We start from the raw sequence: 22,370 nt of genomic DNA on the forward strand, positions 1-22,370 counted from the left end.
AAAAGTGGGACCACTAGGTAATTCTGCCCAAATAGCCAAGTTGTCTGCCAAGGCCTAACATAGGAGGACGAGAGCCTGAAGCCTAAAACAGAGGTGCAAATTGCTTGGTACTCAGGCTGTGGTCTGCTGCCTGCATGCATAGAATTCTAAGGCTCTGATTTTCCAAGTGACTTGCTGAACTTACATAGCTTTCAAGCTGCTTTCAAAATCCAGCTTAAAGATCAGCTAATTTAGGCTTTTTGTTTGTTTGTTTTTAAAACGGGTTTCAAAATTTTCCTTTGTATGCTTGAAATCTGTAAAGTTATAACTTTTTTTTTAAGGTGCCTGTTACTATACAGCCACATAACCTGCATTTATAGTTTGCTTCTTTAAATAAAATTCAAATGTTTTTGACTGTATTTATGGCACACTGATGAAAATCTTGTGGCTCTCAGATATGATATTTTTATTATGAACACATGTACCAGCATTCTTGAAGATTCAAGCATTTCAGGCTGCTATTGCCACAGTTGATTAAAAGGTTCATTTACACGACCCTTCATGTGTGTGCTCTGTATTAATGCACTTCAGGACAGAAAAAAGCATGGATGGAATGACAAGGGACACCACCATTCACTACTTCTGCAGGTCCTGGTGAAGCCCATTTTACCTGTTTCTGTAACACAGGAGCTACCTGTTTCAAAGCTGGCATGAATTGCAAGCACATACCATAGAGTTCTGACAAACCCACAGCAGTTTGGATTGCAGCAAATGAAAAAACCACAATTAATAAGAAAGGTAATGAGGTAAATAATAACTTTGTAACAGGTATTGCTTGTTTCAAATTTTAAAGATTAAAAATACTGTAATTACATTAAATAGTTATCACATGAAACTGTAATCCAGATTGACAAAAGCAAGGAAATTTAAGTTTTTATTGCTAAATTTGAATGCAATGTTATCTTTGCATCAGCTCAGATCCCTGCATTAACTTCACTGCCCTTGGGTGAACATAAAGGCATTGCAATATAAACATGCACATAAGCTTGAAAACAAAAGGATTAAGTGCTACCACAAATTTTATACTTTTAAGTGGTTGAGTCAGACAGGTAGTTCTCATAAGTTATCCTTCCAGCTACCCTGATATTACTGAGATTATGAAGGATAATAAAAAGAAAATTACATTAACCAAAGCCTTTGATTGTTTCTTTGAATTTGTTATCATATTGAGATTATGAGAGTAAAGAAAGGCTTTCTGAAACAAATGCCAAGTACCTAACAGACCAATTGGGTACACTTAGAGGGATTGTGCTAGAGTGTACTTAAAAACTTTTACTGAAGGGCTATTATATATCCAGAATATTTGAATGCTTCCACAGGAGCATTTTCAGCCTATCATGAAATCCCATATTTAGAGTATATTATAGATTCCAGAAATGTAAAGGTAATAAAAGTCTTAATAGAAAAAAATCATCACTTGTCCTTCAAAGTACTTATACATAATGCTAGTAATATTGTTTTTATGTATCAATAGCAGCAATAATAATCATACTTTTCTCTTTTAGAGCAATCCTTACTTACTGGTCTTAATGCTCTTCAACAAAAAAGGTAAAAATTATTAACCTAATTTCAGAGATGAACAGAGAGATGAAGCAACTCCCGGATTAAGCAATGTGTCACTGAGAGAGTTGGAAACAAAATGCAGATTCTTTACTTTCATTTCAGTGCTCCAGCAATGAAACATGATTGCTTTTCTCAAACTGAATTCTTCTAAGGAAAAAAAATACCAATCCTGCTTGCTGCACTGGAAGGTTAGTGGAACAAAGAGGTTAGCATACTACCTGGTTCCTTAATTCCTATTTATGCCTAAAGAACCTGCCCATATCCTCAGGATGAGAGGGATAGAGCAAGAAGAGTCTCTGTCATCCTCCATTCCTTTCTCAGTCATCCTTTTGGTGAGAGCAGCGGGACAGAAGCGTCACCCTTGAAGCCAGCAGCCACCCCGTGCTGCCTCACCAGTTGATGGGCACAGGAAACATGACATTATTGCATCAGAGTGGTCTACTAATGCCCTTCTCAATTTACAGTCAGGAAACAACTGCCTTCAGAGTGAAATATCAGAGGAAGTCTGAATGCTCCTGGGAAAACAGATGACCTGAAGTAATCTACCAAAGCCAGCAAACACTCCAGAACCAGCATAGAGGAAAGGGAAATAATCCCTGGATGCAGAACTGGCTTTGTGCCTAGAGGACCATGGAGTTGCCATCAATTGCTCACTGTCCAGAATACTGGAGGCCCATCATTCTGTGCTGACAAATCAGACTGGCCACCAAAGGATTCTCTTGGAATGCATCTGAGAAAACTGATGATATCAGTCATAGCACAGCCTGCAGGCATTAGAGTGTATAATGCCCCTCTCATTCCTCCTCCCATCAGTTGAAAAAGAACTCTCTTCATTGCAGTGCAGCAGCACTGCAGGAATTGGATGGAAAATCTTAAAAGCAGGCAAGATTGTTAAAATAATAATTTCCCTGTGGTTGGACTAAAAATTTTCTGTAGATCTTGAAAAAACAATGATTTCTTCTATGGATATATGCAGTCTTATTAAATGTTAACAGGCTACAAAAGTACCAAGAAAACCTTCCACTACAGTGTAGCAATCAGAGTCTTTTAAATAGTAAATGTGAAGTAGAACTGTCATAAGAGAAGAAAAGTTTACCTGCAGCTGCTGATCTAGTTCTGGAAATGCCAAAGAGAAGTTCTCAGGGGAAGCATCATCTAAAAGGTAAACACAATGTTAAAAGTTGTAGTCTAACAAAGAGGGCATTTCAAGTAATCTGTTTCATGAAGTTCTATATTGCATATATGGACAGTAATATTGGGATCCTGAAAACACTCCCACATCTTATCTTTTACACCTCAGTAGAATCCTTGAAAATACTAGTGGATTGGTAATAAGAAAAGTTTATGTTCTAGAAATACAGAAAGTCTATTTTGCACTGCAGTGATTAAGAAACAAAGGAGTTGTTCCAGTAGAACATGTGATATTTTAATAAAACAAATAAATCTAAACTGTTTTTCTTCCTGAGCTCTCTCCATTACACTGCTGAGTAAAGAATTGTCTTAAAGGACTTTACCTGTCAATTACAAACCTTATGGGCTAGAGTTAGTTCCATCATGACAACAAACCAAGCTGTGTTTTTATTTATTTGTTTGGGATTTTTTTTTTTTTTGTTTATTTTTAGAACAGGTTTCCAGCAAAGGTGGGGGACAGATTGCACCAGTTATGTCAGGGTTGTGATGTGGACACCTGCCCACTAGTAGCTGGCCTGAGATCAGAAATACGAATCGCACTTGGTAGCGCCAGTGCAATATTTCTTTCTCAGTGACTTTCACACTCTCAGTTTTGCATTGGACTGTGATGACTGTTTATTCATCGTACTACAGGTTATGGGAGGTGAGGAGAGTGTTACTATTAGCTTACAGTCAGTTATTTGTAATGTGTCAAAATTAAATAAGGATTTCTCCTTCTCTTCCAGGAGAAAATTGCTATCACAGTTCAGATCCTGGAACCTGCTGCGTACTTGTAGGCTTGAACACAGCAACAAAACCCCAACAAGACCAAGAGGACCTCATATCAAAGAAGTATTCTAAAAGAATATAGACTAGGATCTAAATTATTTCTCTGATATATCTTTCTCCTGGCCTCTGTGGTTATACAGCAAAGGAGGTTGGGGGGAAAAGTAAAATAAGTCACCTTTGTCTATGAAAAATAAACATACTGGCTAACACATGGTCAGAGCTTTACTCAATAATATAGCTAGAGCTGGGCAGCCTCTGAAAATAGATGCTCAGAGAAGAAAAGAAGTATAGTGATACAAAAGCAAAAGCTCTTCATTTTCCTCAGGAAATAAAGTGAAGTTCCTGTTGTTTTCATGGAGTAGTTGTCTTGCTACATTATCAAAAAGTCATACCCATGTCATGTGAGTGTCACCCTTCTTTCTTCACACCATATGTCAAGCATGCCCATTCTGGAAAATACTTAAATTGCTTTAATTGTACAGAATTGTATCATGCTAGTATGAAAGTGTTTATCTTTAATTTGCTATTGCTTTCTCGTACAATATATAAATAGACTAATATTCTAAAAGGAGAAAGATGAATCATATGGCAAGGCTAAAAGGAAGGACGGAATAAGACTCGGTCTGACTAGGGCTACAGCTGCTCTGCAGGTATTTGGCTGAATAGCTGTTAAATATTCTGACAGAGATATTGGACCAGAGTCATGGATGGCACTTAAACTGCTATTTGATTTGGCAATTCCAGCAGTACAACCTTTGCTACAGGAGCTTTACTGAGGGATCTTGAACATCTTTAAAATTCAGAAAAACACAGCAAAAGCAACACTCCATATGATTAAAAAAATTTGAAGAAACATCAGAGAGTAATTACATTTTCACAGGATCAGCTATTAATAAGAAAATAAAATTAATGCAGTGTCAGAATATTGGAAAATAATACTCTGAAAGGAACCAGTTAAAAAGTTTGGAATACATTATAAAGGATGGAATAGAGAGAGAAATTAATGTAGAGGAAATCCTTTCAATAAACAGATGTTCCCTGCTTATTTTTTGAACTCAAGTGACTGAGTCAATGGTACTAAAAATAGAATGCACTGGTATCCTAACCATTATGACATACCATAGTACATTTTATAATGGGCTTGCCCTAGCATCTATTGAACAGCTGCTAGGGTTTTTTTTTAGTTATACTAGTTTAAGACTTGTTTAGATCATCATCTGATGTGCAGAACATCATCGAGAAATGCTGCAGGCTTCAGTGTTTTGAAATTATCCTGAGTTCCTAATTCTCTTTGGCTCTTCTGAGAATTTCAGCTGAAGTATTTAGTGTACAAAAAATAACAGAAATCCTCATAGCTAACTACAATCCTGTTTTTCACAAAAAGAACAACAAAAGGCTTTCCCCACAGCTTTCAGCGAAATAAATTATTGCCCCAGATCAGTATTTCACTGTTGTCAAAGTAACAACCACAACAATAACAATAAAAATCACTTGGTAATAATGAAAACTTAAATTTCACACAAGGAGAAAGCAAATGAAAGCAGTCATTCACCTCCTAAAACATTTTTGAGGATGTTTTCAGGATGTCAGGAGGAAAGACAGAAAATCTTGCAATTTTTTCAGAAGAATTGCTATTGCCCTTACCAGCAGAATACCAGTCAAAATCACATTGACTTCTAGTCTTAAAAATATATTGACTCTGAAAATCAGATACACAAATGTCTGAAATTCCAATGAAATTATTCTGAAGATCAAAACATTCTCAAAACTATCTCCTGATCTGTGTTTATTTTCTACTCTACCTCTCCTTAACTAGAAAACAGAACTCTGAAATACCTCTTTTCTCCCTTTTCTCAATTAATTATCAATTTTTAATTAAAATCTAGATTATTATAAGGAATCACTTATATAATCAAAGACCTCTTTTATAATAGTTAGTGGCTTCTCTGTACCACAAATCTCTGAAAATATCTAGGCTGATTCTTCACCAGTTACAAACAACATCTTATCCTTATAGTCACTATAAATAAACACATAAGGAAAAATTATTTGTAATTCAAGCTGGACATTGAAAACTTATTTCGTTTAAAATAAAAATATATTTTAAAAGGAGAGACAGCAACTCACTGCACCTGAAAATGAGTCAAGATTTTGGTCAAAAGGAAATAAGAAAGAAGGAAAAATGTACATGTGCACATTATGGCCATACCAGCAAAGTCAGCAGCACTATCCTGTGATACGAAAGAATCAGATCAGGGATTTCATTACAGGCACCTAAGTTAATGTATCTGTCACATGATTTCTAAATGAGTAGCATTTCCTGATTTCCCATAGATCCCACATCTGATTTTTAAGTTCTATATTTAAAAATGCCCTAAAGACAGGTACCCTGATTAAAACCCATGTGGTTTTAGCCAAAGACTCAGTTTGTGTGCTTGAAATAGTGTGATTTTCATGTTTGTTTTATCAGGTTCACATGCTCACTTGGCTTGCTGCTGAAAGCTGTCATTTGCTACAAAGAGTATCTGAACTCTATTAACTCTGAGATTGGCTTTGTACAAGAAGCTCACTACTACCCCTGAGGCAGCTGATTCATGCTAAAGTTGCACATTTGAGAATGAAGCTTGATTCTGGAAAGCTTCACTTATTTAGTCGTGTTCTGGGCTCCTGGAGATTCCAATATCCCAGACCTCCATCAGGTAGTCAAATGAGAGAAATCCTTCACATGTTGCTGAGAAAAGATTTGGGTCTGGCACAATGAAGTGTAGTACCCAAATCTTTTCCTATATGGCTGTTCCATTTAACTGAACTGTGAGCTAAAGGCAGTAAATCCTTTAAGAACAACATCTGATTCACTTCCAGTATAATCTTGAAAATTAGTTTCTCTATGATCTTCACTAAGATAGACAGAAATAGAATATAAAAAATTTAAATGTGTTGAAAGCACATTAAGGTTGCTAAATCAAGCACTTGAAACTTAGGAAATGCCAATCACAGCTCTGCTTCCTTGAGTAACTGAGTTATGATCCAGTATTTAATTATACAGTCAGGTCCTATTTTTTTCCTCCTACATGTGTGGGCCAATGTATTCAGATCTCTTCCTCCTAAATTAAAGAATTAAATTGGTAACATAAGTAGGCTGCTATCCTGTAAGTGGATCAGCCCTTGCACAGGAAAAGTGCTCAAACTGAACTGCAAGCACCACAACTTGCACCAACAACAGTGGCAAAGCGCCTGTCAGGGTCCAGCCTCGGCCCTGGGAGGACTGTGAGATGCAGCAGCTCTGGGCCTGGGCACTGGCAGACAAGCACAGACTCATCAGATTCATCCTGGAAGGCTGTGTGGCTAAGTGACTGCAACTTGGCACTGCTCTGTGCTGCTCCAGGGCTTCTATTCCCAGCCCTGCCTGCCACGACCTCGCACAACCTCGCAGTTACCTCACTGGTAAAATAGTGGGGAACGGCCACTGCCCCACCCAGGAATAGGATGTGAAGGCTTGCTCAATAATGAGAGTTGTGGACCTACAAAAATAGAAACAGTCCATAACAGAAGAGGTAAGAGCAAAGTCCTTCTGCTTCATATACCTTCACTGAAACCTAAGCATCCTCAGATGAATGTCCCTTTGAGCCTGTCTCACCTGATTTCCCATCTAATCCCCCAAGAACCAAGCCCTGTAGGTTGGGTGTAGATTTATGAAATTAGCTCTGTAAATTTTAGCCATATATATTCAGCAATCCTGGTTGTCAATCAATGTGCTGGAAAACCCCTGGAGCCATCACAACCAATATGAGGGTGGGGTAGGAATTTGAAGGTTGCTTTTGAGGAAGCAACCACTGCAAAACAGTCTAGCATGATAAACCAAAAAAGCAAAAAATTCCTTGTAGTCACTAGTATAATGAGCATAAAGAAGAGTAAAATGAGTAATTTCGCCATGCTTGCAAAAATATGACGCTGTTCCACTGTCTGATAGGTTCATTAGGTTCATTAGAAGATCTATGTTTTGCCTTTGTTGTCAGTGATTTTTCAGTAAAGTGCTGTCAGAGGTAGACTAATTTCAAATTAAAGAACTCATTAACAATTTCAGACCCAGTCATTTATCACCACATACCATGAGCAGAACTTTTCAGCTAGATTCAAGCCTTTATTTGAGAAAGCAAGGTAAAGACAGATGAACCTACAAATCTTCCCTTTGAACTATTACACAAAACAAACCCAGCTGTCAAAATCCCATGAAGTTCATGTATTTGTAAGATTGATAAAAATTAGGACATATTCAATTTCATGGTTAACATGAAATTGATGCTGACAAACCACAATGAATTTTCAACTTTGGAACACTTAAATGAATCTTGGAACACCACATTCAGTTCAAGCTGCATTAGTTTCCAAGTGATATAAGGTAGGTTGAAACAGTATGTTTCCAATTCATTACTTTAAAATGGTACCTTAAGTCAAACTGCTGTGACAGAGTGCACAGACACATCCTGGGAAATGTGTTAGTGAACTTGAGTGAAAGGGCCAAACATAGACATTTATATATACAGGAATAAGAGATACACAATAAAACTGTCTTCTTATATAGCACCCTCTGATGGGCTGCTCCTGAGACTTTTAAGGAACTGATTACTCTACTATCACATTAAAAATATCTCACAAAGCTGGCCAGAATTTCAGTCATCAGGTGCTGACTGACAAATAATGTAAGACACATTATTTCTTGTACACTCAGGACAGGCCAGCTCTGGTTTTGTAGGTCAGTTAACACAAAGTAATTTCTTTTCATAAACTGGGAGTAGTTTTGCCTTTCAGTGCTCCTCACACCCACTGCTTGGTTACAATCCTAGCCAGTGAGATAATCACCACCCAGAAGAAACATTCCATTTCCTCTTTTTATATCCAGTTATGCTGTCAGTTCCTCCTAGTAAGCAGTTGCACAGCCCCCGGAAGGAGAATGCAGCCTTTCTTGGCAAAATGTGTCACTGTGCCTTTCAAGTGAGGTAGAATTTAAGGAAAAGCTTAAGTCAGAGAGATTTCCTCACCACTTAGCCTTTGCCAAGAACTTATTGTATCCTAGCAGTGCATGAGCTTCAGCTGATGCTTTACTATCACACATCAGGTCACTCCTGTTTGGACTGAAAACAAATATCACATCAAGGAGAAAAAAAAGGTGAAAAAATATAAACGAGTAAGGGAAAAAAAAGCACCTACTACAGAATACCTAATTGTCTATCTTCTGAATGTTTTTGTAGCTCATCTTAAAAAAAATGTGTTAAATACTTGTTTGTACTCTCTTGATTCAATTATGGTTTGCTGGAAATTTTTACACCTATTAAAAGCTTATTTCCTTTGCCTTCTTGAAATATACCTAACATAAAAGCACTTGAAATTCTTATGGTATGGTAAAACAATAGTGTTAGTTTAGACCTCCTGGCAGCCTCCAAACAGATGTGATGCAGAGGGGAGCATGGCACTCACTCTACTGGTTGCTGTTCTTTTTTATCAGTACTCATGAAGATTCTGGATAGCATACTGTAGGAATATTTGGACAATACAATAAAGGATTCAACATTTTAACAATTTTAACATTTGGAACAATTTAACAATATGCAGAAGAAAATGATTACCTTTCCCTAACTGAGTTTATTTTTGTAAAGGTTAAGAAAGAGGTTGGAATTATTAGCAGGATAAAAAGGTAGAAAATAAAATATGATGCAATGTTAAGGAAGTTAGGCTTCCTGCCTTTCATGTTCCCTTCTTGCAAGCTATTCACAACCTTGTCATTTCCTACTGCTGTCTCTTGTCACAAACCACTCTGCTCTCTTTGATTTTCCCATGGTCTCAGCTTTCCCTGACTTGTTTTCAGTGTCTCAGATTAGCATTCTTTTTTCATCATTTCTAAGAGCGTTCCCCTTTCTTTTACATCTCTCTTCAAGACCTATCTATGCCATAATTCCTGCAAGAAATTTATCATGTGACTGTATCTTGAGAGATTTGAATGATTCCTTACTGGTCTCTGTAATAAAAATATAATTACCAGGTTATTTTAATTTATGAAAAAGGCACATAGATTATCACATGTTTCTTTATATTCCTTGTCTGAACCTTTCATTGTCACTCATCTTTATGAATTGAAAGGTAGGTTCAATAATATATGAAGATGTTTGGTTTTTAATTCCCTTGCTTAAGGGATGAGATTGTATTTCAGTATTGTAGCTGAAAATTAGTAGTACACAACAATTAGCTAGGAAAGATAACACATATTATAAAATATTTTTTAAATAGTAAATTGCATTCAAGCTGAGATTCTGTTCACACAAACCTCAGGCACCAACCATCACATTATCCTACAATTCAGAGTCCCATAAAGCTCTCAACAGCATAGGTTTCAGTTGTCCTTACACCTCATGCCATAAACACATCTCAGCCCTGACTCCAGGCACTCACCTTTAGCAAAAGCAGCAGCCCACTTTTTTGGGATGCTTTTAAGCTTCCCCTTTGATTTATTTAATTTTGACTTTCAGTGTTTGGCAACAGCTCCCTGGTCCTTAATAATATTGGAGGTCCAAACCAATAATATTTATCTACTCCAAAGGGTCCATGTGTGTACAGGGTATGTTTGGGGAAATTAATACTCCCTCAGCATGAGCTGACAGGATAAACATCAATGAAGTTCTGCTGCTGTCTGAGAGAACGTGCCATGTGGGGCACCTGTTTCCTGAAACCTTTCACCAAGCTGGGCATGTGTGGCACTTTCCAACCTTCCCCCTAGGAAAAGTCTCTTCCTCCTCTAGACAAATTTATCCTTTTACTTTTCCTGTTTTGCAATTCCACACAATCAGACGTACTGCACATGCAGGTAAATTTGATAGTTAATTACCATCCTAATTGCATTCCACAAACCACTGAAAGAAAGTAAAGATTGAAACTGTCAATCTAGTGGATTTAGTCTAATGAAATTGTTAATGGAAACACTAAAAGTTATCAGACAGGAAAACTGACCACAAGATACCACTCATGAAAAAAAATCCATCCATTTCACTGGACTACATTAGATATTGTAAACACTGGTAAGTTAATGTAAAATTTAAAAGCAGTTGTGGTTTAAATTTAAAAGCATTGTGTTTTACTCCATAAATTGAACTGTACCTGGGGAATCATTAAGGCTGAAGGCAATTCGTACCGGCTTATCAGCAGGTACCCTGGCCGTGGTGATCATGTGGGCACTTGAGTCAATGCTTTTACTTGTTTGCTCCAGCTGCAATAGTACAAAAAATATATTTATTACAGAGCATGTGACATCATTCAACAAATGAGTTTTAATGCTTTTCATGCACTTTCCCATCCTAGCTAGATGTTTAGAATCAAAGTCAAGGGAGCACCATTTCTCTTTTCCATTTAAAAAGAATTTAAGTGAAATTCAGTGCAGAATCTGCTTTTATTTTTGCTATTTATAGATTAGAAAGAACAGTGGCAAAGGAAGCTGCCTCTCTTCTCACCTGCTTGCTCCCCGCCATTGCCCCTTCAGCCAGCCTTGACTCGTGGCAATACTGCCTGGTTCTGAAGGTGAAGAAGGAAGAAGGGGTGGGGAGTTGAGAGTAACATGACCCCAAGGCTGCCCTGTGATTGGAACCGTGCACACCACTCCACATGGTGTCAATGAGGAGGCACTCATCCTCCTACCTTCCACCACTCCCCAGCCCAAGTGCTCCTGCAAGTCACACACTTCATGGCCAAAAATACATGGGGGTCTCCAAACCTTGGTGGTGATTCTTCAGTGGAAGCCTGTGCAGGTGTAGGGGTCTGTCTGCATGGATTTGGCTCCTGGGTTGGGACCTTACTCAGTCCTCTGCCTTTCTTCTGAGACCATCGATTCCAAAAAGTGATTTTACTGTGATGAAACCCTGTCCATTAAGAAAACTGCTAGTTCATTTCAAATATGGCACTAAAGAACTGTTGAGCAATAAAAGAATTAGCTACTAACAGTATAATTAAAACATCTCTGTGCCCTCAGAAGTTGTACTCTGAGCTCTACTAAGTATATTCAACCTTTTGAATGAACACTTTTGGCTAAATTCTATTGAATAGCTGAATGCAAACAATCTACCACAAAGCTGCTGAAATTCAAAGATATTAATCTTCTGATTAGCACCATGTGTGGAGAATGTGAAGTTAGTGGGACTTTGTGCATGCAAAAGATCTGCCCATAAAGAAATTATTTTAGGACTCTGGACTGCTATCCAGCAGTCCAACATTGTATTCATACCAAATGGGTGGACAATTATGCTTTCAAATTACCATGAAAACTTCTTAGGGAATTAGAAACCAAATTCATCAGGAAAATACAATGAATTTACTAACTCATTGTGAGCAGACAACAGAGCATTTAGCTGGTGAAAACAAGAGCCAGTTTCCCAAGCCAATAGTCTTGCAGTTTTACAGTAAAGTAGCTATTGTAGTGCATGAAAATGCTACCAAGTCATTCCAATTCATACTGAATTATTTGGCAGTCTCAAAAAGTCAATAGAACAGAACACTATTTCAGGAGTATAATCTTCCTTGGTGGTGTACAAGTGAATCAAAGACTTCTCTGGCATCAATGCCATGCAATCAGTGGAAGGGGATCAAATTTGCACTGGGTCCATTAATTTCAGCATTTCTTGTTTATTTGCTTTATCTCTCTTTATATTTAGCTAGCAGAGTGATACGATTACTTTTTCTTTGAAGTGCATAATCTTTTCTTACAATAACAACAAATAATCTAAAATCCTTACTTTGAATAAATTTTATTTGAAGCTGAAAGTGTCTGTTTCTGCTAGTATATGAAGGATATCAGGGAGTGCTCCTAATTTCCCATTACTAGTATTCAAGACCCACAAAAACGGATCTGTTATCTGTGGAGCAGAGGCAAAGAAAAGCCAAATAAATCACAGCCGCGTATATTTTAGATTCAGGAAAAGACCCTTGGAATCAACTGAAATATTTTATTTTGCATTGCATCAGAGTAAATAATTTTTACCTTCTGCTCATTCTTGATCTCTTCCCCACCCTCACTTCATAAGAAACATCTGAGACATCTGATTGTTTTTAAAATACAACAGAATAACCAATGCAAAATTCGTAAACATATTTTCCTTCCTTACTTCCCAATACAAGGTAAAGAAAATATCCTCTCCAAGTGAAGAGATTTTAAGTGGTAAGCAAATCCTTAAAAGAAGGCTTTTCATTGTTCTGTGCTGTTAGTACACTTTCTCTGACACTGACTATCTCAAGTGGTCTTCCACATAAGAGTATACTTCACATTTCACATCATAGCCTAAGAAATTAAAAGGATGCCTTCTGCTAGAGTTTTTAAAGTTGCCACAACAACATTGCTACAAGACTGTTTTTTATCCCAATCACATACTCTGTGGTCTGCAATGTTCTTAAATTAACCCTTTTAACCATCTACTCTGTGAGGGCAAAAATCAATACCCTTTCAGTAAGAAATGATGAATTCTATTGAAACACAAAAGAAAATTTTCATTTTATTCTAATTCAGAAGAAATCTTATCCTTATACACAGCATTTACACTGTTATGATGTTTTAATGTTGCATTTATCCCTTCTCTCCTTTGCAAAATCCTCAAAAAAGGATTTTTCTTTTTCTCTTCATCACAAAAAGCAATCACACAGAACAGAGAGGAATGGAAAAAGCCTGTGTGCAAACAAGGTGATACTATGAAACATGCAGACCAACTGCCCCTAATTCCCCACATCCTTTCCCCATGAATGAAGAACAATGTCTCTGTGGACAGAGATGAGAGTGAGTAGGCAACCTGGAACTTAATCAGATTTAATGAGCAGCTCTCATCCTCCCAACAATTGCCTATAGAGCTGGCTGGCTGCTGTTCCTCTGTAAAAAACCTGCAGCAGAACTCAGATTAAATGCTCTAGGTTAGAGCTCTATGGATTTTTTCACACCTGTTGCCTTACCTCACTTAGCGGAGTGTCTGCACTTGTATAATCCAGGGCCAGCCACTGCCTTGGCTCGTCGTTGCCTTTATGGAGTAAAGCTTCAATAAAAGAAAAGGCTGCACCTGCTGCATAGCAACAAACTGACAAGGTCTGAGGAGCTGAGACAGCTGTCAGGGCAACATGCTGCTACCTGCACTTCCCATAGGCTTTGCTGTCCCAAAAGATAACCCTTTTCCACAATTCTGATTTTCCTTCCTCTCCTTGCCAGGGATGAGAGATTACGATGCTGTCACACTTCAGGGAGGAAAAAATCCTTCTGTTACAGGCATTATTAAACAGCAAACTGTGGTGAGCCCAAGATTTTTAATTCATTAGTCCTGGCAAACCTGAAATACAAACAGACTTGCTTCATAGGACAGGAATGTTTTCAGCATGACCCAATCAGTGTCTGTGTCTATTCCAGCAAACTGGCAAAGATAGCATGACTCCAGTCAGCAAAAATGTCTGCAGCTCCAATCAGCTTGGGCTGACTCTGCCAACTTGGACTGGCTGCAAGCACACTCTCAAATGATAGCAGGGACTATCAAAGCTAACAACAACTGATGCACTCGGCCTCTTGGGCTTAGGTTTGTGTTGGCTTTGACTGAGCCAGGCTTGTTGAAGAGAAGCCACTAGCCCTTCTCTTCTGAGAAGATAACAGGCAAATCTCAGAATGTGTAGACTGTAAAAGCAGATGTATTTATAGAGCAGCCAGTGATGGCTGTGATAAATGAAGCTGACTCAGAGATTTGACTGAACTCAGAGGATTTCCCAGTGTGATTTCAGATAGCTTTTTTTTTTCAAACTACTGGCAAGCAATTTAATAGATAAATCTTGAAGTATTGCAAGAGATTAATTTCTTCAGTTTAAAGTTTTATTTTCTGTTGTCAGAAAATAAAAGTTTAATCCCTGTCATGCACATTTACTACCTACATGACTTCTTTGATTGAGTGCTACCACTGTCATTGAAACAAATGGAGAAAAATGGAGAACAATTACAGAATGATTTTACAGAATATTGTTTTGTGCTTGAAAAGGGGGTTTCCTTCAAAATGTATGTGAAGGTATATTTCATCTTTAAATTCCTAATAAAAAGAGCTCATCTAACCCAGATCTGTATAGACACATTCCTAGATTCCCTTGGCTCAGCTGATATATAGAGAGATTGCTGGACAAATAAAGACGTGAAGGGTTAAAGTAAAATTTTCATCCTTCCTCACTCTCTCACCTTCTGACCCTAGACCAGGACTGATCTCACCAGGGCAAAACTCTGGAAGCTGCCAGTTGCCCTTATGGCCTCAAAAGACCTTTTTTATACTTCAAAATTAGTGAACTGCAAAAATATCCAACCCACACTACCTTTACCCCAGGAATGACCTGGGAAGGCATTGGACAGCTACACCATTAGTTAGGTATCTCCTGAGGCTGCCTTTAACTGCAGTGGGATTTCAGAGCTCTGGCCCAAACAGCTGGTGGAAAGCTGGACTGCACCTATGACTACACTGACCATTTTCTCTTCTCTCAATGTGTTTCTGAAAAGATTGAGGGTTCCTCCCGAAATGTCTCCTTTGGAAGGGGCAGAAGACAGATTTGCCTCTGATCGCAACCATTATAGCAAATAACATTCTACAGCTCAATATTATCAGCAGCTGGTATTGATGTCCAGCTCCACATCCAATTACTGTGAAAGTATTGGAAGATACAGAAAATCCTGGCTCCAGTGGAGTCACAAAAATATTCTGCATCAGTTTTCATGGAGCCAGGGTTTACCCCAAATTGTAAAATATTGCTTTGTATGGACAAATGGTACTTCAGATGGTGTTGATACTTTTGTTACATGCCATTACAGAAAAGCCTAAGAAAGGCTCCCTACATGAAATCTTAAGACAGGCAAAGTTTCCAGTAGCCATGACAGTAAGGGTCTTGGACATAAATGATGTCTGAATAGGGCAGGGTGCTTTTTACCAGATGGCTCTGACACTCCACATTTCCAGACTGACATTTCAGTTGCACTCACTTTAAATAGCATGTCCACTTGCAAATTAAGTAGATCATCATTTTATGTGTTGCAGCCACTGTGTCCATGTTTTTTTGAATTTCACTGTTTCTAGTTAAAGCTGTATTATTCACAGACTCATGGAATCACAGAGCTTTTAGGCTTGGAAGGGACCTCTGGAGATCACCCTGTCCAACCCCTCCTGCCAAGGCAGGGTCTCCTGGAGCGGGTGACACAGGAATTTTTCCAGGTGGGTTTGGAATATCTCCAGAGAGGGAAACTTCACAAGACTCCTGGGCTGCCTGTTCCAGTGCTCTGCCTCACTCCACGGAAAATGTTCTTCCTCATGTTTGGGTGAAACTTCTTGTGCAGTTTATGGCCATTGCTCCTTGTCCTGTCACTGGGCACCACTGACAAGAGCCTGGCATCATCTTCTTGTCACCCTCCCTGAAAATATTGTATGGGTTATTGAGATCTCATCTCATCTCATCTCATCTCATCTCATCTCATCTCATCTCATCTCAGTCTTCTCCAGCCTAAACAGGCGCAGCTCCCACAGTCTCTCCTCCTAAGAGATGTTCCAGAACCCTCATCAGAGACCATCTTTGTGGCCTCTGCTGGACCATCTCCAGAGGCTCCATGTCTTTCTTGTCCTGAGGAGCCCGGAACTGGACACAGTTACACACTTCTATGAAATGTGCTGCCTCTGAATTGTGAGCTAAGATCCAAAACTGCACAAAAAGGCCCCCAATTTGCATTTAAATATCAGCTCTGTGCTATACACAATGATTAGTCACCTGAAACTGCTACTTTATGGGAGGTGGCATATTTTTAAAATGTGAGACTGTTATAGCATTCTGCATACAGAAGATCACAGCATCAGGATGAATGATTTGACTGTAATGGCTTTATCAACTATCTATTCTTGGGATAATTGTGCTAAAACTCTCAACAATATGGACTCAAACAGCATATTTTAAAAAGTTCTTTAAATTACTTTGTAGGAGTAAACTAGGGAAGATCTTAATTTTAAACAACGGGGAAATTGAAGTCTAGGATGATACACTTTGTTGACTGGCTCAAATTAATAGTCCAAGGCATTTGGGTAGAGATAAATCTCACAATTCTTACTTACTAAAGAGATGATTAAAATAATTGCACCAAAACAAATTAATCTCCAATTTCTAGCAACACAAAAAAATACTTCTTCCTGACAGACTGCATATACACCTTACAGACATCTCTGTGAAAATTACAGAATGCTGATTACTCCAGGGTGTTGTGGGGGGTTTTTGGGTTTTTTTGTTTGGTTTTGGTTTTTTGTTTTTTTTTTTGGTTTTTTTTTTTGGTTTGGTTTGGTTTGGTTTGGGGGTTTTTTGTGTGTGTGTGTGTGGGTGTACAGGACAGCCTGCCCTGTTCCTTTTTCAGAATACTCTTAGTAATCAGGTTCCTAGTATCCAACCAAAAGTCTTTAAGTCCTGCATCACATTATGAAACTGGTGATGTGCTAGAGGAGGATATCACATTTTATTAGTCAAAAACACCTTAAAGGAATATATACTACATTAGGAACAATGGGACTTTCTGATATTCAGTAGTGGAAACATGCAAATTTTCAAAAAGTTTTAGGATGAAGCAGCAGTTATTTTACAGATGTTTAAAAAGCCAATATCTGCAATCTAATAAAACACCTGTTGCCTTCACTTTTTAGCTGTGCTACTTTCAATTCATCTCAGTATCCTAGTATAAGTATATTTTAGTAGCATATGATCTCATTGAAGCTAAAATGGTGTTTTGCAGATTGCCAGTCACTATTTAAAAATACACTTTAAATATTCTAGCATATGGAAGATGTTCCAAGAAGAAATCAACTAAAAAAATATATATATATTGCCTGAAAACAATCCAACATCCCATATCCTGACAACTGGAGCAAGCAACAGAGCATTTCCTTAGTTTTCTTGGGTATAACCTCCAGTGTCCTTGCCTAGGTAGTGTTTTAACACAGGTGAAATAATGTACTTTCACCAAAATTCTATTCTCTGAAAGGCTGACCCCCATCAGATCAAATTAAATCATTAATACCAGCAGGAAAATACATTGTGCACTTACTTACAAAATTTGCTTATAAATAAGCAAATTTATAATTAATGGCAAATTGATATGCAGTGGCTGAATTCACTTACATAGTATCACACAGGTTTAATAAAGGATATCATTGCCAAGAAATTAAAGATTGGCTTAATCAAGGTAATGTGGATTTAAAGGAGCTGAACCCAGCAACTCAGCAATTTTTACATCTGCCTTAAGATCATCAGCAAGTAACTACACTGTGAATTATTTGAAAACCTCAGTGGTGAAAAACTCTATCACTTCCACAGCAAATTCCAGGTAGAAACTGTGAAAAGCTAATTCTGCTGAAAGAAAACTGAAACCTTTGAGATATGATGCTGCCAAAGACCCTTGAGAAACTCTGCAGGGAAAACAAGACGAAAGTTGAAGTTAGAAATATTACTGGAAAAGATTCACTATCGTCAGAAATCAACGGGTGCAAATTTACACACTTTATTCACATCAGCATAGAGATGCTGCAGGGTTATTGACAGCTTGGCATTAACACTCTCAAACATATGATTTACCTTTGAAAACCAATTATTTCAGACAACAGAGAATAAGCTCTAACTTTTTAATCCCTTCCTTACACCTAATCCCTAGTATGACTAGAAGTAGCTGTTTACAGAAACCTGCTCTTCAATGCTGCCCCTCAGAGGGCACATTCTAGAAATTCACAGTATCACAGAATGGCCCGCGACACCGGCAATTTATTTACAGCCTGGGTTGGGAGAGACCCTAAAGACCCTCTGGTTCCAAACCAGGCATGGGCAGGGGACACCTTCCAATAGACCAGGCTGCTCCAAGCCCTGTCCAGCCTGGCCTTGAACACTTCCATGGATGGGGCAGCCACAGCTCCTTTGGGCAACCTGTGCCAGGGCCTCACCACCCTCACAGGGCAGAATTTCTTCCTAATATCCCATCTAAACATCATCTCTCTCAGTGGGAAGCCATTCCCTCTTGTCCATCACTCCCTTGTCTAAAGTCCCTCTCCATCCTCCCCGCAGATTCCCTTCAGGTATTGGAAGGCTGCAATTAGCTCACCCTGGAACCTTCTGTTTTTTCAAGCCGAACACTCCCAGCTCTCTCAGCCTTTCCTCACAGCAGAGGTGCTCCACCCTCTGTCCATCTCTGCAGCCCTCTCTGGACTCATTCCAACAGGTCCAAGTCCCTCCTGTGCATTTGAAACTTACTGACCGCGCTGCTGCTGACTGTTCACCAATATGCACATTAATGTAAAACTCCTTAATTGCTTTAAAAAAATTGCTTTTGCTACAGCAATTTTTGTCCAAAAAAGAATCTTGATGCCCCATTCCACATTCATGCCAGCCCCTAGTGATAACCTTGTTTTGATTTTATGATTTTCCTCATATTATGATCCGTAATAATCTAAAACCAAAATGAAATCTCCAAACTAAACCTGTAATAATTTTTTTAATAAGCTCCACTGGCAGTACCAGCTAATTGTTTTAAGACCATGAATTAGAGACAGGCTGCTGTAGCTCTGTTTGAGGCATCTAAACCCTGTTTCCAAAAAAAAAAGTGTGCACATATATTTCTTGGGAAAAATTGTGTGTTCCAGGTTACAATTTAGATGATCAAATTGTCTGTTACTTGGGAATTTCAAGTCTTCAAACAAAATTAGAAAATTACTACTGAACTAGCTAAAAGAGAAATAGCTCCCATCCCAGTTACCTAGTTCTTAGTTTTACAGCCATAAATAAAATCAAAGTGGTTTAAAATGAACTTAACCAGCAATTAATATAGCTCACAATTCTTGGAAAGTTTCAGAGTGCTCTTTGTGCAGAGAACTGACAGTTTGTATTACCACAGCTTAGCAATTGATGATATTTAACTTTAAAGCATTACTTTCAAAAGTTACAAAAACTGTGGCAAACAGACATGACAGACTGGTTTTGAATTTTAAAAATTTCAAAAAACAAGTATAAGAAAACAGTTTGAAATATTTTTCCTTCTGCAAATTTCTTACAAGCCATAATTTGTCATTAATGATTACAAAAAAGTGAAAATTAGGAAACATTGTCTAATTTCTTGCTGATGTACCCCCTTTCTTTAAAGTTCTGTATACCCATTTATGAGATGGTTTTGCTATTCCTCTTCACACCACCATTCAGAAATTTCACCATAAACTCACTTAAGCTTCCTTAAACCAAGAAATAGACACAAAAGGTTATAGCAGCAGGTTTCTGTGAGACTGTTAGATGCTGGGTAAAGACTCCTTGTTTTATTCTATTCAGGGAGAAACATCTAAAGCATGTGTCTGGAATCCTCTAACACAGGCAAGTAGAGATATATGCCGAACTGAAAATAATCTATTCTTCAGACTACTGAGAAGTCTGCAGAACATTTTCAGCCTTTTGGAACCATACATCATGCAATGGTGTCATACAGCTGGTAATCCCACTTGTTCTAAGATCTCCCTTATTTTTACTCTATTGATGGTCTGGGATATTTTATTATAACTCTAAATTTGACAATGGATTAATTGAATAAGCCACATTGTTGTTAGTAACTTAATCTACATCATCGGTGAGTAAAATCATTAAAAAATTTTTAACAGTAAAAATATTGTACATGGCACTCTTTCATTGTTTCAGCTTGGAGTGTGATTCTAGTATGTAATATCAATTACTAGCTTTTAAATTCATTTTCCTTTGTAAGTCTCATCAGAACAGAGCATTTTCTTTTGTAGTTTTTTTGTACATGCCAGCAGTAATAGAAATTCAACACTGAAGACAAATTGCTGATTAGACCGTATGGTAGAGAACTAGAATCATGGAGGCACAACTTCAGGGAAAAGACAACTTTCTAATATCCAGCCCAAACCCTCCCTGACACAGCTTCATGCCGTTCCCTCAGGTCGTCTCACCAATCACCAATCGTCAAGAGAGAGGTGCTGCTTCTCCACTTCCACTTGATTTGAGTCAGCTGTAGACTGTGATGAGGTCTCCCCTCAGTCTTCTCCTTGATGCTCACATTTTAGTCACAGAACTCAGAACCTGAGGCATAAAGATGCATAATAAACATTGAGACATTCACTTTACTGTACTATTTTAAAAAAAGGAAAAAGAATGCTCAAATACATCATGGATAAAATCTATTTTTGATAAGCAATGAACGCCTAGCCTGCAGAGTTACTAAGATAAGCAATACTGATAATGAAAAAGAGTTTGGAAAATTATCCTTCAAAAGAAAAAAGGCAGAGATTTCTTTATGGCTCAATTACTGTTTCAAGAATCTTAACCCCAATACAGGGTTTGAAATGAAATCTACCAGATACTACTGAGTCATGGAATCATTAAGGTTGGAAAAGAGCTCCAAGATCATTGAGTCCAACATTTGACTGAACACCACCATGTCACCTTCGCCTTGGAACTTCAGTGTCTGGTGACATCCTTTAGCTAATATCAGTGAGCTTGGGGCTTAACAGCAGGATGTCAACTTTTTAGTTGTTGTTGTACATATTACAGCACTGGTACATTCACAATGACCTGTTTTGAAGGTATATTAGAAAATGTTCCCTGCTCATTCCTTATATGTAAAGTGTACTGCAGTACTTAAAGGATACCTTGGTTAACTGTCTGTAATGATTGTATTTATTTATCTATATATATATATTTATATCTATATATATATATTTATATTTTTATAGAGGTCATTTTATTTTTAAAAATACATAGTACAGTCTTCAACATAACAGGTTTTTTAGGCAGTGTGTGTGACAGCTATAGTGGGTCTATAAACTGCACAGATTATTTGGTTTAACAGATACCAGCTTGACTAGCTTAGCTGGAAGTAAAAAGTCCCAGGACACAATAATGAAAGGTCAGATTCAAACCCAAACAGAAGAACCTCAGCCAACCCCTCCGAAGCACAGATGCACCCATATCATTAACCAGTGAGCTAGGTGGAGCTGAGACCCTTAACCAATCATGTCTGTAAGGGAGGGAAATTTGAAAGCCCTATAAAAGGAGCTGCCCCATAATAAACTTAAGCTGTTACTGCATGAACCTTGTTGTGTGCCTGCCACTTGCCTGTCTCCAAAACTGTAACAGTGTGTATCTACTGTTCAAACACTAAATCCACTTTGGGGATTTAGTGTGCAAGGCTGAGAACAAGTCCCTTGCGATAGTCTCAACTTTGGTAAGAATCCATTCTGTGGCTTTTGGCCCATACTGCATTATGGCATGATTCCCTTATTTGTGCAACATGGTGTAGTATCTCCTGCTTTGCATAAGTGCACAGCATTTATTCATTAACATTTCCTTAAACACCTCAAGAACCATGTAGGAAAGACTATGCATTTTCCATAGTGTGGGCTATCGTAAAAGCAGGCAACCCCAATATCTGGGAAGAATGATGCATCTGACTCCATGATATCAGAAGGGTAATTAATTACTTTGTTATACTATATTATTCTATACTATATTAATTATTCTATACTATATTATACTACATCAAAACTGAAACTGCGCAAGCACTCAACTGAACAAAACCTTGTGACTGTCTGACAGTCTGGACATGCGCTTGGCCCTGACAGGCCAAGGAAACAAAACACCATCACTTTGGGTAAACAATCTCCATATTGCATTCCACTTTGGCACAACACAGGCACAGCAAAGGAGATAATAATTGTTTTGATCATTCTTTTCTCTGCTTCTCTCACTGCTTCTCTCAGGTTCAGAGA

At 38.1% G+C, this 22,370-nt stretch overlaps 1 protein-coding gene across 4 annotated transcripts in view; it reads right to left on the reverse strand.

Moving 5' to 3' along the window:
- Positions 1-18,775, reverse strand: part of MAP3K7CL (MAP3K7 C-terminal like) — a 36,509-nt gene extending 17,734 nt beyond the window's left edge. Inside the window, exons 1-6 of one of the 4 annotated variants that reach the window (XM_063148080.1) lie at positions 18,707-18,775; positions 13,534-13,809; positions 11,318-11,462; positions 11,058-11,118; positions 10,708-10,816; positions 2,699-2,757 (exon numbers count right to left, since the gene is read on the reverse strand). In XM_063148080.1, coding sequence (XP_063004150.1) covers positions 2,699-2,757; positions 10,708-10,816; positions 11,058-11,075 — 186 coding nt within the window. In that variant the 5' untranslated portion in view covers positions 11,076-11,118; positions 11,318-11,462; positions 13,534-13,809; positions 18,707-18,775. Of the gene's footprint in view, positions 1-2,698; positions 2,758-10,707; positions 10,817-11,057; positions 11,119-11,317; positions 11,463-13,533; positions 13,968-18,706 lie in introns of those variants that run through there. The other 3 variants (XM_063148081.1, XM_063148082.1, XM_063148083.1) reach the window with 3 other exon arrangements.
- Positions 18,776-22,370: the final 3,595 nt, after the last annotated feature.

Source organism: Melospiza melodia, chromosome 2, assembly GCF_035770615.1.
Source record: "Melospiza melodia melodia isolate bMelMel2 chromosome 2, bMelMel2.pri, whole genome shotgun sequence".
NCBI lineage: Eukaryota > Metazoa > Chordata > Aves > Passeriformes > Passerellidae > Melospiza > Melospiza melodia.